Source organism: Pseudophryne corroboree, chromosome 8, assembly GCF_028390025.1.
Source record: "Pseudophryne corroboree isolate aPseCor3 chromosome 8, aPseCor3.hap2, whole genome shotgun sequence".
NCBI lineage: Eukaryota > Metazoa > Chordata > Amphibia > Anura > Myobatrachidae > Pseudophryne > Pseudophryne corroboree.
Window position 1 is genome coordinate 116078387 of NC_086451.1, and position 14176 is coordinate 116092562.

The following is a 14176-nucleotide window of genomic DNA, read 5'->3' on the forward strand; positions in this document are numbered from 1 at the left end:
AGTTCACTAGCAGTGAATTACCTACTTGTTATATAAGTCTGCAGGGGGAGGATATTGAGCTAATACCCGTTGTAGACAGGTGGAATGTCTTCTCTGGATTAGGCCAGGAGTCTTGTCTGATGTACACTTAATGGTCAGATTGTGGTAACAGAGTTTTAATTATCCTCTGATGTGTGAACATATCAGTTTTCTTAACCACAGTAGGGGAATCCTCTTTTCATCAGGGATTTGTAGGATTTGTTACCCAGTAACCACAAGGGCAGTGGTATCATTTAGCAATGGAAAATCCTTGTCAGGAACACCTAATATAGGGACTGACAGAACAGCAGATAAAATATCAGAGAGATTATTGGATAGGGAGGTAGAAGCTGCCCGCTCAGATGACTCAGAGACATGAGAGTGACCTGGAATAGGGTTTTGCCTGACCAGGGAATGAGTCATACGCTACAATCCGTAAGGCAAAATTTTCCCGGCCAAAGCGGAGTAACCATGTGGACATCAGAAACTAATGTTACAGGTGGTCCCATAGGGGGCATAAAGCATTCAACTAGAGAACCCAGTAGGTTTGAGAACGCAGCTCAGGTTGGCTCCTGATTGATTACAGGAGCAGCGGACTGACTGGGAGATGTATGAGACATAGCACACAGACCATCACACAAAACTTCCCCCTCAGGTAAATCCGGCGATTGAAAGGAAGTGGGAGTTTATGGGTGTTGACTGACCGTTTTCTGGGAGTGTTTGGAAAAACGCAGGCGTGTCCAGGCGTTTGCAGGGCGGGTATCTGATGTCAATTCCGGGACTTTGTTTTGCACAAAATGTTTTTGTACCGCTCGGCTGCACAGGCATTCGCACTCTTGCAAAGCGAAAATACACTCCCCCGTGGGCAGCGACTATGCGTTTGTACGGCTGCTAAAAGTAGCTAGCGAGCGATCAACTCGGAATGAGGGCCATAGTAATTTGGTCCAAACCATATAAATGGTAGAATAACTTAGTTATGAAGCTATATAAAGTTTGTACTTTAAGGGCTGTTTCACACACACAAGTTTTGTCCGGGCAGCAAAAAGATGGACAAAAGTCATCCGTTTTTTTACCAGCAGGCAAAGCCTTTCACACACAATGGCTTTCAGCCGTGCTTACTGCTGCGCGCATGTGCAGCAGCAGCAGCAGAAGAAGAAAATAGCCGTTGTGTGGGAAAGCTTCCATTCACACACAGTCTACACTACCTACAAGGGCGGCACGGCCCTGGCACGGCAGCTGGACTATTCAGTGGATAGTTCCGGCAGCCGGGCCGGGGCCGTGTTGTGTGAAAGCCACCAATGGCAACAATACTTCATTAAAAAACACACACAGGGGAAAAAACTGATGGCTTTTTGCTGTCCGGTCAAAACCTATGTGTGTGAAACAGCCCTAAAGCTTTTATGGTTCAAAGGGTCGACCTGCTTAAGGTCGACAGTCAATAGGTCAACCACTATTGGTCGACATTAACATGGTCAATATTGCAAAAAGACACAATGAAATGGTCGACATGGTATAGGTCAACATGACATTTTTTACTGTTTTTGGTATCGTTTCTTTGTGTAACCAGGGGCCCCTTGCATGGCAAGCCGCTGTGGGCAAGGTGCCACACTTCGCTACCACTGCACTCGGCGCAGGTAACTATTTCCAATTGTAGCCCATGTGGATGGTAAAGTATGAAAAAGTTAAAAAATATGTGTTTTTTTTAAAAAGCCATGTCGACCATTTCATGTGTCAACCTGTCCCATGTTGACTGTTTTAATTTGATGACATTTTTCCATGTCAAACAATAGTGCTGCCTGGAGACTGGGTGTTCCCCTGGTGGTCTCCCTGAGTGCACCTGAAATAATACCTGTGACTATATCTGACATCGGCAGTGCGTCCAATCAGGCCCAAGGTTACAAATGAATACAAGTTTTCTTTCTTCCTTACCACATACTTTGCTGTTTATAGGAGGTGACAGCTTTTGTTTCTCTGCTGACTTTTTCTTTGACCAAATGTCCTAAAATACAAATCTTAACCACTCTCTCTAGAGTGCACTCTTGTATTGGCTGCATCCTATCGCTTTATGTGTTACAGTAGCTACAGGTGAAAATCTACATTTACCCTACTTACACTTTGGTATTTCCAACGTATGTATAAAAACAATTCCATTCATGTATTCATTTATAAATGTGTTTAGATGCATATTTTTTTGGTAAGTGCACACTGTATATAAACACTTCCTAACTTCATTTCATTGTGTTTACAATGCACTTCCACCAGGGAGAGTGCCGGGGCGAGTGCTACCACTAAAGGTGCAAATGCTGTCCAGCGGCTTCTGTACCAGCCCAGCTTCCTGATCACAGCCTCCGCTTGTGCAACGTGCGGCGCTCTGATCAGGGGGCCAGCCCAGGACACAGAAGACATGAATGTATAATTTAATGTCTCGGTTTACCTCAGATGTACTGAAGTGGAGCAAGAAGCATTAAAAAAAAGCACCACAGTTAAACACATGCTAAACACATGTAAAAACTAAAATATGTTGCAATGCTTTTTATTTTTGCATTACTTTCCATGCATACTGTAACTCGTCTGAGAAATACATCTTAAAACACAGAATGTTGACTAAAGTGTGTATGTTGTTTTGGAAGTGGAATTAGCATACTGCACTTTGGTCATTATTGCATATTGATTTCAACGTGGTGACAATTATTATTCAAAGTATCCACTACTATTATTATTATTATTATTATTATTATATATTTTTTCGGTGTCTATTATAAGACACATTTTGTAGTTGAACATTAATCTTGATTCCTGAAATATGTCCACCACCTGTGCCAATGCTACCAGTGAGCAATGTTTAAAAGGGTGGAGAAAGAGTTACGAAAATTCCAGTCGCCTACATGTGGTGATTGTCTCCTTTTAACTAACTAAAGACTGATGGAAACCACAAAGTCTTAACAAACTGTAAAAGACACACAGAGATTCCAGCACATTTCATTATTGACTTTTATTAAATTGTACACACAAAACAAGTGGTGCAGATTCTGCATGCCCCCCTAGGCACACGTCATTGTATACTTGTACAGACTGTATGTTTCAAGGTTAAGGGGAAACTAAAATATATTTAGAAGTAGGGCTTTTAAACTTTATCTTTTTATGACTGTATATTAAGTATGGATATGGACAGAAAGAACACTCTGCTAATATAAAGCACTTGGACATGCTAAAAAAATTTAACAGCTTCAGACTACATAGGGGAGTATTCAATTAGTGCCGTTTTTTTCGACCAGACGAAAAAAACTGCACTTTTTGCCTGTTTGCAGGTCGAATTTACATTCGACCTATTCAATCCCCGTGCTGTTTTTTCGACTGGTCAAAAAATGTGGCACTGGCGAAAACCACGTGTATCAGCAAATCCATTGCTGATGCACGTGTTTTTTGGCGAATTTGGTCAATTTTCACCCATGCTGATTCGACAAAAGAAAAAGTAAAACGGCATGGGCGAAAATGGATTAAAAGATGGGGGGAAATGCCCGCAAGTGAATACCCTGTGTGTTAGGTTCCTGGTGCTCAGAACAAGGGAGATGTTCATGAAGTGAGTCCAGAGCACCAGGACGTAACGCTGGGAAAGGGGAATGGAAAGGGAATAGCCCCTGGCGCCCTAACTCTGTTGTCTCACCCGTGCTATCGGAAATCCCTTGCGTGACTATGGTTTCTTGAGCCCTTGGCAGCCACGTTTGAAGGGCGGATTATGTCTGCCCAACTCCGGTGCCCCCCGGTCTTAATGAGAGACAAAGGGAAATCCGAGGCAGAATGATAACAAGAGGACCTCTAACTAAGCAAACAGGCCAGGGGCTACAAGCTAACTAAAAACCTAAAGTATGTGCGGAGAAACCGCCAAAGGAAAAGAACAACAAAGGAAATGCTGATCACACGCCGACACAATACCTTTGTGTACCGGCGGTGACAGCACAAGCAGAACCCTCTGCAAAACACCAGGGACAGAAACAATAATGGAATACAGCGGCCTAGGCCAACGGACGCGGGAGAGCCGCTACTCACGGAACCGGTACGAATACTGGCAAACGGACAGGAACTTCTAATGCTGCCGACACTGACTCTCAGAACTGGAGGACAGGCAGAATCCCAAACGACAGACCGGTGGACACCAGGAAGCCAGAAGACTTGACCAGGGACAGGCAAAGCCACTGGAACTCAGGGCAGGAACGCCTCACAGCAGGACACGGGATCAGACACAGGAATCGACACAGGGACTGACACAGGAATCAACACAGGGACTGACAGGAACCAGCTCAAACTTCAAGCAGACTGCAAACCAAGGAATATCACCAGCATCTGTGAATTGCAGTCAGCCAGCATATAACAGAGAGGCCTAATTAATAATCCCATGCAGCTGCCCTGTTGCATGATTCCAAACTGACCAGATGCAATTAGCAGCCAGGTGAGGCTGAACACATGGGAACAAGCTGCAATTACACAGACTCACCAGCGGCAGCAGACAAGAGTATTCTAAAACAGAGCAACAGGAAATCCTGGCATGCAAGACAACTTTATAAACATAAAATAGGAATGAACCACTACCTGTGGTTCATAACAGTATCCCCTCCTTAAGGGTGAGCTCCGAGCACCCCATGACACCCACGGGGAACATAAACAAAAGTATAACATGAAATACAGAACAAAACTGCAAAACAGGAATGAGCCACAGACGTGGCTCATAACATTACCCCCCCTTGAGGAGGGGTCAACAGACCCCAAAATTCAGACTATCCAGAACAAGGGATACAAAAAAAAAAAAACCTGACACACTGGTCTAACAGACAAGAAAACAAAAAACAAGTTGTAGCAACAACTTGTAACAGTGCCCTCCCCTTGATGGTGGCCACTGGACACAAGACAAGGAAAAAAAAAATCTTTTTTTTTTTTTTTTTTATCAAGGCAAGAGTCAAAAATTATTTCTTTTTCTTCTTCTTCTTTTTACAAAGCTCTTTAGGTCTGACCAAGGTAATTCCCCAAACATTGTCTGAACTGATGGTACCAACCAGCAAGGCTGCGTTCAAATCAGAGACAGGTCTCTTACCCTTGGGAGCTGAACTTTCTGGTAAAGTACTATTATTAGAAGAAGAAGTCAAAAAAGCACATTCTGCAGTCAAAACAACGGGCTGGGACTCTTGTGCAGAGTTTACAGTATTTGGTGGACTCTCAGCAGACAAGACGGGTGACTTAGAGGAACCTGAACCGATTTCTTTGGAACCGTATCTTTTAACAATTGCATCACAGAATGCTAGGGGATCCAGAAGAATGGGATCTTCAGCTTTCATTAGACTGGTCGCCCACTCAGAAGGCTCTCCTCTAAAAGAATAAATCAGATAGAGCCCAAGGTTTTCTGAAGTGATGCCCAGAAATGGTCTAGACAACATAATAGTGTAATAGTGTTTGAAAAGCGCCAGAAATTGGGCGAAGTCCCCATCAAAGGTTATGGATGTTGAGATATCAGAGTTAGGATCTGTTTCCTTCTCATCTGACTGACTGGAGTGCTTTGCTAGGACCTGGTCACTATTGACCTTACTCGAGGCTGAGACTCTCTGAACCCCACCCGGGGCTGAGACTTTCTGAACCCCACCCGGGGCAGTGACTTTCTGAACCCCACCCAGGGCAGTGACTTTCTGAACCCCACCCGGGGCAGTGACTTTCTGAACCCCACCCGGGGCAGTGACTTTTTGAACCCCACCCGGGGCAGTGACTTTCTGAACCCCACCCGGGGCAGTGACTTTCTGAACCCCACCCGGGGCAGTGGCCTCCGGGAACCCCGCTGGGGCAGTGGCCTCCGGGAACCCCGCTGGGGCAGTGGCCTCCGGGAACCCCGCTGGGGCAGTGGCCTCCGGGAACCCCGCTGGGGCAGTGGCCTCCGGGAACCCCGCTGGGGCAGTGGCCTCCGAGAACCCCGCTGGGGCCAGCACCTCGGATTCTTTTACTGGGACCGGGCCGTTGGCCTCCCTGACTGGGATCGGGCCATCGGCCTCCCTCTCTGAGTCGATAATTATCGAAAGTTCTCCCGGGACTATGACTTCCGGGACTTTTGCTGAAGCAATAACGTTCAGATCCTCCACTAATGCTATGCTTCTTAAGTTCTTTCCTGGGGAAGCGACTTCTAGACCCTTCTTTGGGGCTGCGTCTCTCGAGACCCCACTTGGGGATATTACTTCAAAGATCCCTTCTGGGGTTTTGCTTCTCGAGTTCCCCTCAAGAACTATGGTTTTAGAGACCCTTTCTAGGGTTGCGCTTTTCAAGTCCCTACCTGGGGTAACAGCTTCTGAGACCCCTTCCGGTATGGACACCTGAACTATAATATTTGATGTCCCTCTATAAGCTAGGGCATCGGGTACCGCTCCAGCACTCTGGGCATCGGGTACCGCTCCAGCACTCTGGGCATCGGGTACCGCGCCAGCACTCTGGGCATCGGGTACCGCTCCAGCACTCTGGGCATCGGGTACCGCTCCAGCACTCTGGGCTACGGGCACCACTCCAGCACTCTGGGCTACGGGCACCACTCCAGGACCCTGGGCATCGGGCACCACTCCAGGACCCTGGGCATCGGGCACCACTCCAGGACCCTGGGCATCGGGCACCACTCCAGGACCCTGGGCATCGGGCACCACTCCAGGACCCTGGGCATCGGGCACCACTCCAGGACCCTGGGCATCAGGCACCACTCCAGGAACCTGGGCATCAGGCACCACTCCAGGAACCTGGGCATCAGGCACCACTCCAGGAACCTGGGCATCAGGCACCACTCCAGGAACCTGGGCATCAGGCACCACTCCAGGAACCTGGGCATCAGGCACCACTCCAGGAACCTGGGCATCAGGCACCACTCCAGGAACCTGGGCATCAGGCACCACTCCAGGAACCTGGGCATCAGGCACCACTCCAGGGACTTGCAACTCCGCTTCCACAGGAACCTCAAGAGAGGAGAGAAACATTCTCTTTTGATTCCTGAATCTATAATGGGGCTCCCTTGCCCAAGGACCCCAATTATAGGACAGAGAGTTTTTTTGTGTGGGTTGTGTGACAAGTACCTCTGCCACAGTAGAGACAGGAGTAGGTCTTGTATCATGACTCAACTTGGCCAGAGGGCAAGACTCGTCACCACACTTTGGCTTGCGCAACTCACAGGTCTGCAGATAATGGCCTAAACACCCACAATATAGGCATAAGTTTAAGTTTCTGCGACGCAGACGCTCCTCTTCTGAGAGCCTGGGCTGCAGAAAACTTTTAAACCTTTTCTCTTCAATTAAACCAGAGGATTCTCTTGTCACCATACTGTGAACAAGAGTCTCTTTAGAGATAGATGTACTCTCAACGACTTCTGGCAAAATGAGCAAGATTTTAGTCAGAAGGTTTTGCAGTTGCTTTAGGGATTGCTGCAAAACTTCTAGTCGCTCTGGTCTCAAAGCACTGAATACAGAGTTCAGGGCTGCGAGAGATGCCTGCAGGGCTTGCATAGTAGACATAGGAGGATTTAAAACTAGACAAGACAAGACAAGGCAAGACAAGGCAAGACAAGGCAAGACTAAATTTTGCTAAACAAAACAAGACTTTTTTTTTTTTTTTTTTTTTTTTTAAACACCGGACTGGATTCTAAACACCGGACTGGATTCTAAACACCGGACTGGATTCTAAACAGGACTGGATTCTAAACAGGACTGGATTCTAAACAGGACTGGATTCTAGACTAGACACTGGACTGGGCCAAAAAAGAAAAAAAGTTTTATTTCTTTTTTGTGGTATGGCTGGTGATAATGTTAGGTTCCTGGTGCTCAGAACAAGGGAGATGTTCATGAAGTGAGTCCAGAGCACCAGGACGTAACGCTGGGAAAGGGGAATGGAAAGGGAATAGCCCCTGGCGCCCTTACTCTGTTGTCTCACCCGTGCTATCGGAAATCCCTTGCGAGACTATGGTTTCTTGAGCCCTTGGCAGCCACGTTTGAAGGGCGGATTATGTCTGCCCAACTCCGGTGCCCCCGGTCTTAATGAGAGACAAAGGGAAATCCGAGGCAGAATGATAACAAGAGGACCTCTAACTAAGCAAACAGGCCAGGGGCTACAAGCTAACTAAAAACCTAAAGTATGTGCGGAGAAACCGCCAAAGGAAAAGAACAACAAAGGAAATGCTGATCACACGCCGACACAATACCTTTGTGTACCGGCGGTGACAGCACAAGCAGAACCCTCTGCAAAACACCAGGGACAGAAACAATAATGGAATACAGCGGCCTAGGCCAACGGACGCGGGAGAGCCGCTACTCACGGAACCGGTACGAATACTGGCAAACGGACAGGAACTTCTAATGCTGCCGACACTGACTCTCAGAACTGGAGGACAGGCAGAATCCCAAACGACAGACCGGTGGACACCAGGAAGCCAGAAGACTTGACCAGGGACAGGCAAAGCCACTGGAACTCAGGGCAGGAACGCCTCACAGCAGGACACGGGATCAGACACAGGAATCGACACAGGGACTGACACAGGAATCAACACAGGGACTGACAGGAACCAGCTCAAACTTCAAGCAGACTGCAAACCAAGGAATATCACCAGCATCTGTGAATTGCAGTCAGCCAGCATATAACAGAGAGGCCTAATTAATAATCCCATGCAGCTGCCCTGTTGCATGATTCCAAACTGACCAGATGCAATTAGCAGCCAGGTGAGGCTGAACACATGGGAACAAGCTGCAATTACACAGACTCACCAGCGGCAGCAGACAAGAGTATTCTAAAACAGAGCAACAGGAAATCCTGGCATGCAAGACAACTTTATAAACATAAAATAGGAATGAACCACTACCTGTGGTTCATAACAGTATCCCCTCCTTAAGGGTGAGCTCCGAGCTCCCCATGACACCCACGGGGAACATAAACAGAAGTATAACATGAAATACAGAACAAAACTGCAAAACAGGAATGAGCCACAGCCGTGGCTCATAACACTGTGTCGAATAAGTGCAGATTTTTCAACCAGTTAAAAAAACGGCACTTAGTTGAATACCTCCTGTGGGGGAGATGTATCTAACTTTGGAGAGCGATAAAGTGGAGAGAGGTAAATTACCAACCAATCAGTTTCTGTCATTTTTCAAACACAGATTGTAGCATGTCAGTAAGGAGCTGATTGGTTAGTACTGTAGTTTCAGCATTCCTCCCAATAATAAATGTGTAGTTGCCAACATGACCCGGTAGGTCATTAGATGCCAAAAAGAGCTACTCACACATACACTCGTCTTCATGTCTGTATTGACCTTTCCTCATGTTCTGTGTCATTAGTTGGCACATGGGTTATTATAAACTAGTTTGTCATGCTGTGATAGCCAGCCATACCTCTTCCAGATTGTTCATCTGTGACACCACTTTGTTAATGTAGGAATGCACTTTCATCAGGTCCATGCTGTATAGGGTTCCTTCCAATAGATCTATCATAGACTGCAGCTAAGAGACAATACAAAACCAGGAACAGTCTTATTCATAGTCATCCATCATCATAGTCATCCATCATCCCAGAGTTAGTATTATCAAGTGTGAATGGATAGAGGTGTGACAGATTGCAAAAGCACTTTACTTATCCCAGAGCTGAACAAATACCAGTCACCAGGTCACTATGATGCATAACAATTGCTGCCCAGTGACCTAAGACCTTGTTTGGGTTTTTTAGGGACTCGCGCAAATTACCCATTGTTTACTGTAAACAAAGCCAGCGATTAACTTCTCAGAGTATGCCAGACTAAATGTCCAATGTCCAGGACCTTCATAATAAGCAGCCTGCAGTGACTGTCAGCAAGTGTAAATGTGTTAATTAGCGCTAAAAATGAAATAAAAGTAATATGAAAGGACACAAAAACATTTAGAGCACAAAGACATATATATCTAAAAAGAGACAATGTTTGAAGCTATTTTTTGGTAATTGTGTTTAAAAGTTTGAACGGGTGTTCTTCCAAGCAGATATCACGCAAAAGATCTATCCTAAGTCTTACCCTATTCAGTGGTGTCCTCAGTGTTCCGGAACGCTGTGTGTAGTAACTCCTCTTTTTAACTTTCTCTTTGTTTGTCCTACATATTGGGTGCCACAGGGACATTCCAACAGGTAGACTATTCCTTCACTTTCGCATGTAATCCGGTCTTTAATGGTATATTTGTGCTTTGTTTGAATTGATTGGAACTCTTGTAGGGGTTTGGTCGTGCCTACATTATTTCTACATCCTACACAATTCAGGCAGAAATAAAAAAAACTTTATTTTCTGTCACTTGTGATGTCTTCGGTGGTATACCTATTGGAATGTCCCTGTGGCACCCAATATGTAGGACAAACAAAGAAAAAGTTAAAAATTAGAGTGGGAGAACATATAAACAACATCAAAAGAGGAGTTACTACACACAGCGTTCCGCAACATTTCTTGGAATGTCATCAGAAAAATCCACAAGAGGCCTAAAATTTGTAGGTATACAAAAAGTAAATCAGGATTGGAGAAGAGGCAATACCTCTGACACTCTGAAAACCATTGAAACGCGCTGGATCTATAATCTAAAAACCCTACAACCCACGGGTTTGAACGTTGACTTTGAATTAAATCCCTTTCTTTAATACATAAACTATACACATACAATCTATTCATTATTTTTCTTCTTTATTTTCTTTTTCATTTAAAGCACAATTTTGTAAACAATTTTTAGGACATGTCTATTATGACATGTGGTTCCCACCGTTTTAGAAGGACTTCCTGTTATTAGACTTCCGTTTTTAAATACATGGACAAATAAAGTTTAATTTGAATCTAAGCCATAAATAAGGACCGGGAACTCTAGCCCTTCATCGTTGAAAAAGTAGCATTCAGCTACGAAACGCATTGGTGCCTGGAACGGGTCTGCTACAAGCAGTTTTTTTCACAAACTACCACCGCTCCCGTCAGCGGCGTCTGACGTCATCAGCTGCCGCACTGGGGATTCAGCTGCTTGGCCATCACGGCGCACCTCAGTCCTTGCGGCCGCCTGGCAGCCTACAGGGTTCAGCCGCTGCACGCTTCATTCCACCTGCCGCGGCCATACACCATCAGGACTTCAGCCGGCACTGAACTTCAGTCCCCATGGCTGTCTCACAGCAATCAGGTGCCACGCAGCCAGGAACCTCTTAAACAGTGGAATCTGAACACAGAGGACACCACTGAATAGGGTAAGAGTTAGGGATAGATCTTTTGCGTGATATCCGCTTGGAAGAACACCCGTTCAAACTGTTAAACAAAATTACCAAAAAAGAGCTTTAACCAATGTCTCTTATATATATATATATATATATCTTTGTGCCTTAAATGTTTTTTTGTCCTTTCATATTACTTTTATTTAATTTTTAGTGCTCGTTAACACATTTACAGTCAAAATTACCAAACTGAGCTGCTTTTCCCCTTTTTTTCTAATTATACTTAACACGAGCGCAGCTTGCTATTTTTTATCCTGTCAACAAGTGCTTTCATGTAACTGGTAACTGCTTATAAGCTGCTCCTAGTAACAGAACCACTTACAATGTAGATGGCCCCCAGGTCAAAACAGGCCCAATATTTACTCCCTGGTCTCGCTTATCTTTCCTATAGCTATCCCTCAATTTACTCAATCCCACCCATGAGGGATGGCCAACTCCTTAGCCATACAGCACAGACATCATCACACAAAACGTAACAGCGCCTAAATTAGTGCACTGAATAATATTCAGCTGTGAGAAAAAAGAACATAACTGTATTTAGTCACTGCTTGATACTGTTTGCTGATTGGACATTATTAATGCTGGCTTCTTTGTGAGTACTAAAAAGAGCACGGATTGATATATCCAGATTCCACTCCCTTCCCCAGTGAAGTGGCTAGTCTGGGGAATTGATAAAGTGTTTTGTGGCAAATGGCATTAATATGAAACTGCCACCCGCTGATGTAATTCATGGCTTTATACAGCGAGGGGTGGGTCCCCAATTACATAATTCATGGTGTCACGCACCTTGCACCTCCCACTTCAACTTACCCTCAGGGATCCCTGAAACTGGAGAATATTAAAGCAGTTAAATATGCATATCACGTATTAGCTATCATTCAGCATTCAATCAGATGAAAGTATCTTGCGGCAGATGTATTAACCTGGAGAAGGCATAAGGAAGTGCCAGCCAATCAGTTCCAATATGCAAATTGACAGTAAGGCGCTGACTGGCTGGTGCGTTATCACCTTGCACTTATCACTGGTTTATCACTTCCTTATCCCTTCACCACGTTAATACATCTGCCCCAATATTCTGGGCACCACTACGTAATACATTGGGAATTGCTGGTATTTAAAATGCTGCATCAATACTGAGTATTTAATACTGACACTTACCTGCAAACACTGTTTTCGTTCACTGTTGGGTATATTATCTCTAAATAGTGATAGCAATATATTGTTTGTCATTACTGAGGAATATGCATATTCTAGTTATGGTTACCAATAATGGTGGTCATTCCGAGTTGTTCGCTCGTTGCCGCTTTTCGCTATATTGCGATTAGTCGCTTACTGCGCATGCGCAAGGTTAACAGAGCGCATGCGGTTAGTTATTTTACACAAAAGTTAGGTATTTTACTCACGGCATAACGAGGATTTTTCATCGTTCTGGTGATCGGAGTGTGATTGACAGGAAGTGGGTGTTTCTGGGCGGAAACTGCCCGTTTTATGGGCGTGTGCGAAAAAACGCTGGCGTTTCTGGGAAAAACGCGGGAGTGTCTGAAGAAACGGGGGAGTGTCTGGGCGAACGCTGGGTGTGTTTGTGACGTCAAACCAGGAACGAAACTGACTGAACTGATCGCAATGGCTGAGTAAGTCTGGAGCTACTCAGAAACTGCGAAGAAATTTCTATTCGCAATTCTGCTAAAATAAGATACACTCCCAGAGGGCGGCGGCTTAGCATGTGCAATGCTGCTAAAAGCAGCTAGCGAGCGAACAACTCGGAATGAGGGCCAATATCTGGGTCATTGATGGATATACTATGTAAAACATTTCCAGCCTGTGCTAGTAATTGTTGAGGGAATCCATCTATAATTTGCAAACTGGAGAAACGTACTTGCTTTTATCGGCAGACACTGGGGGCCCAAGCTGGAATTCCTAGTAACTGGTGCTTGAATAGTTGGGATTACTGGATTACTGCTTGGGCACTAGTTTATGCTCTGACCGCACTGGTTTAAATTCAGGCAGTGTTTGTTGCTAGTATACTAGTATTGGACTATATATCTTATTGGTTATACTACAGGTTGAGTATCCCTTATCCAAAATGCTTGGGACCAGAGGTATTTTGGATATCGGATTTTTCCGTATTTTGGAATAATTGCATACCGTAATGACATATCATGGTGATGGGACCTAAATCTAAGCACAGAATGCATTTATGTTTCATATACACCTTATACACACAGCCTGAAGGTCATTTTAGCCAATATTTTTTATAACTTTGCGCATTAAACAAAGTGTGTCTACATTCACACAATTAATTTATGTTTCCTATACACCTTATACACACAGCCTGAAGGTCATTTAATACAATATTTTAATAACTTTGTGTATTAAACAAAGTTTGTATACATTCAGCCATCAAAAAACAAAGGTTTCACTATCTCACTCTCACTCAAAAAAGTCCGTATTTTGGAATATTCCGTATTTTGGAATATTTGGATATGGGATACTCAACCTGTATACAAGTTATATACAGTACACTGTATGTTGTAATATTAGTAACAATATGGCTCTGGCTCCAAGGTTTCTGAGAAATATGTTCTAGCTTACTGTAATCAACCTTTGCAGCCTTGAAAAACTGCAGACGTCGATACATTAAAGAGAAACCTCAGAGCTCAAATCAATACTTGTCAAAATAATTCTTTTGGTCGCCAAAACAGAAATGTTAGTCTATGCTTTCTTTCCAATCTCATTAGAGTATCAGCATGGTCAGTGATCTAATGTGGAAGACGTAGAAGAAGAGAAAAGGAAGCCTTCTCATGGATTTTCCAACTCACATTTAGTGAGAGCTTGTAACATTTGGCACACTTTGATTTCAAAGACTTATTTCATTTGTAGACTCCAAGAATTAGGCAGTTATTACTA

At 44.6% G+C, this 14176-nt stretch overlaps 1 protein-coding gene across 3 annotated transcripts in view; it reads right to left on the minus strand.

Annotated features, from left to right (window-relative positions):
• The window catches only part of OLFML2A (olfactomedin like 2A), a 271746-nt gene that overhangs the window by 69133 nt on the left and 188437 nt on the right, over positions 1-14176 (minus strand). For all 3 annotated transcript variants that reach the window (XM_063936876.1, XM_063936875.1, XM_063936874.1), the window contains exon 3: positions 9403-9510. In XM_063936876.1, the coding sequence (XP_063792946.1) occupies positions 9403-9510 (108 nt within the window). The remainder of the gene's footprint in view (positions 1-9402; positions 9511-14176) is intronic.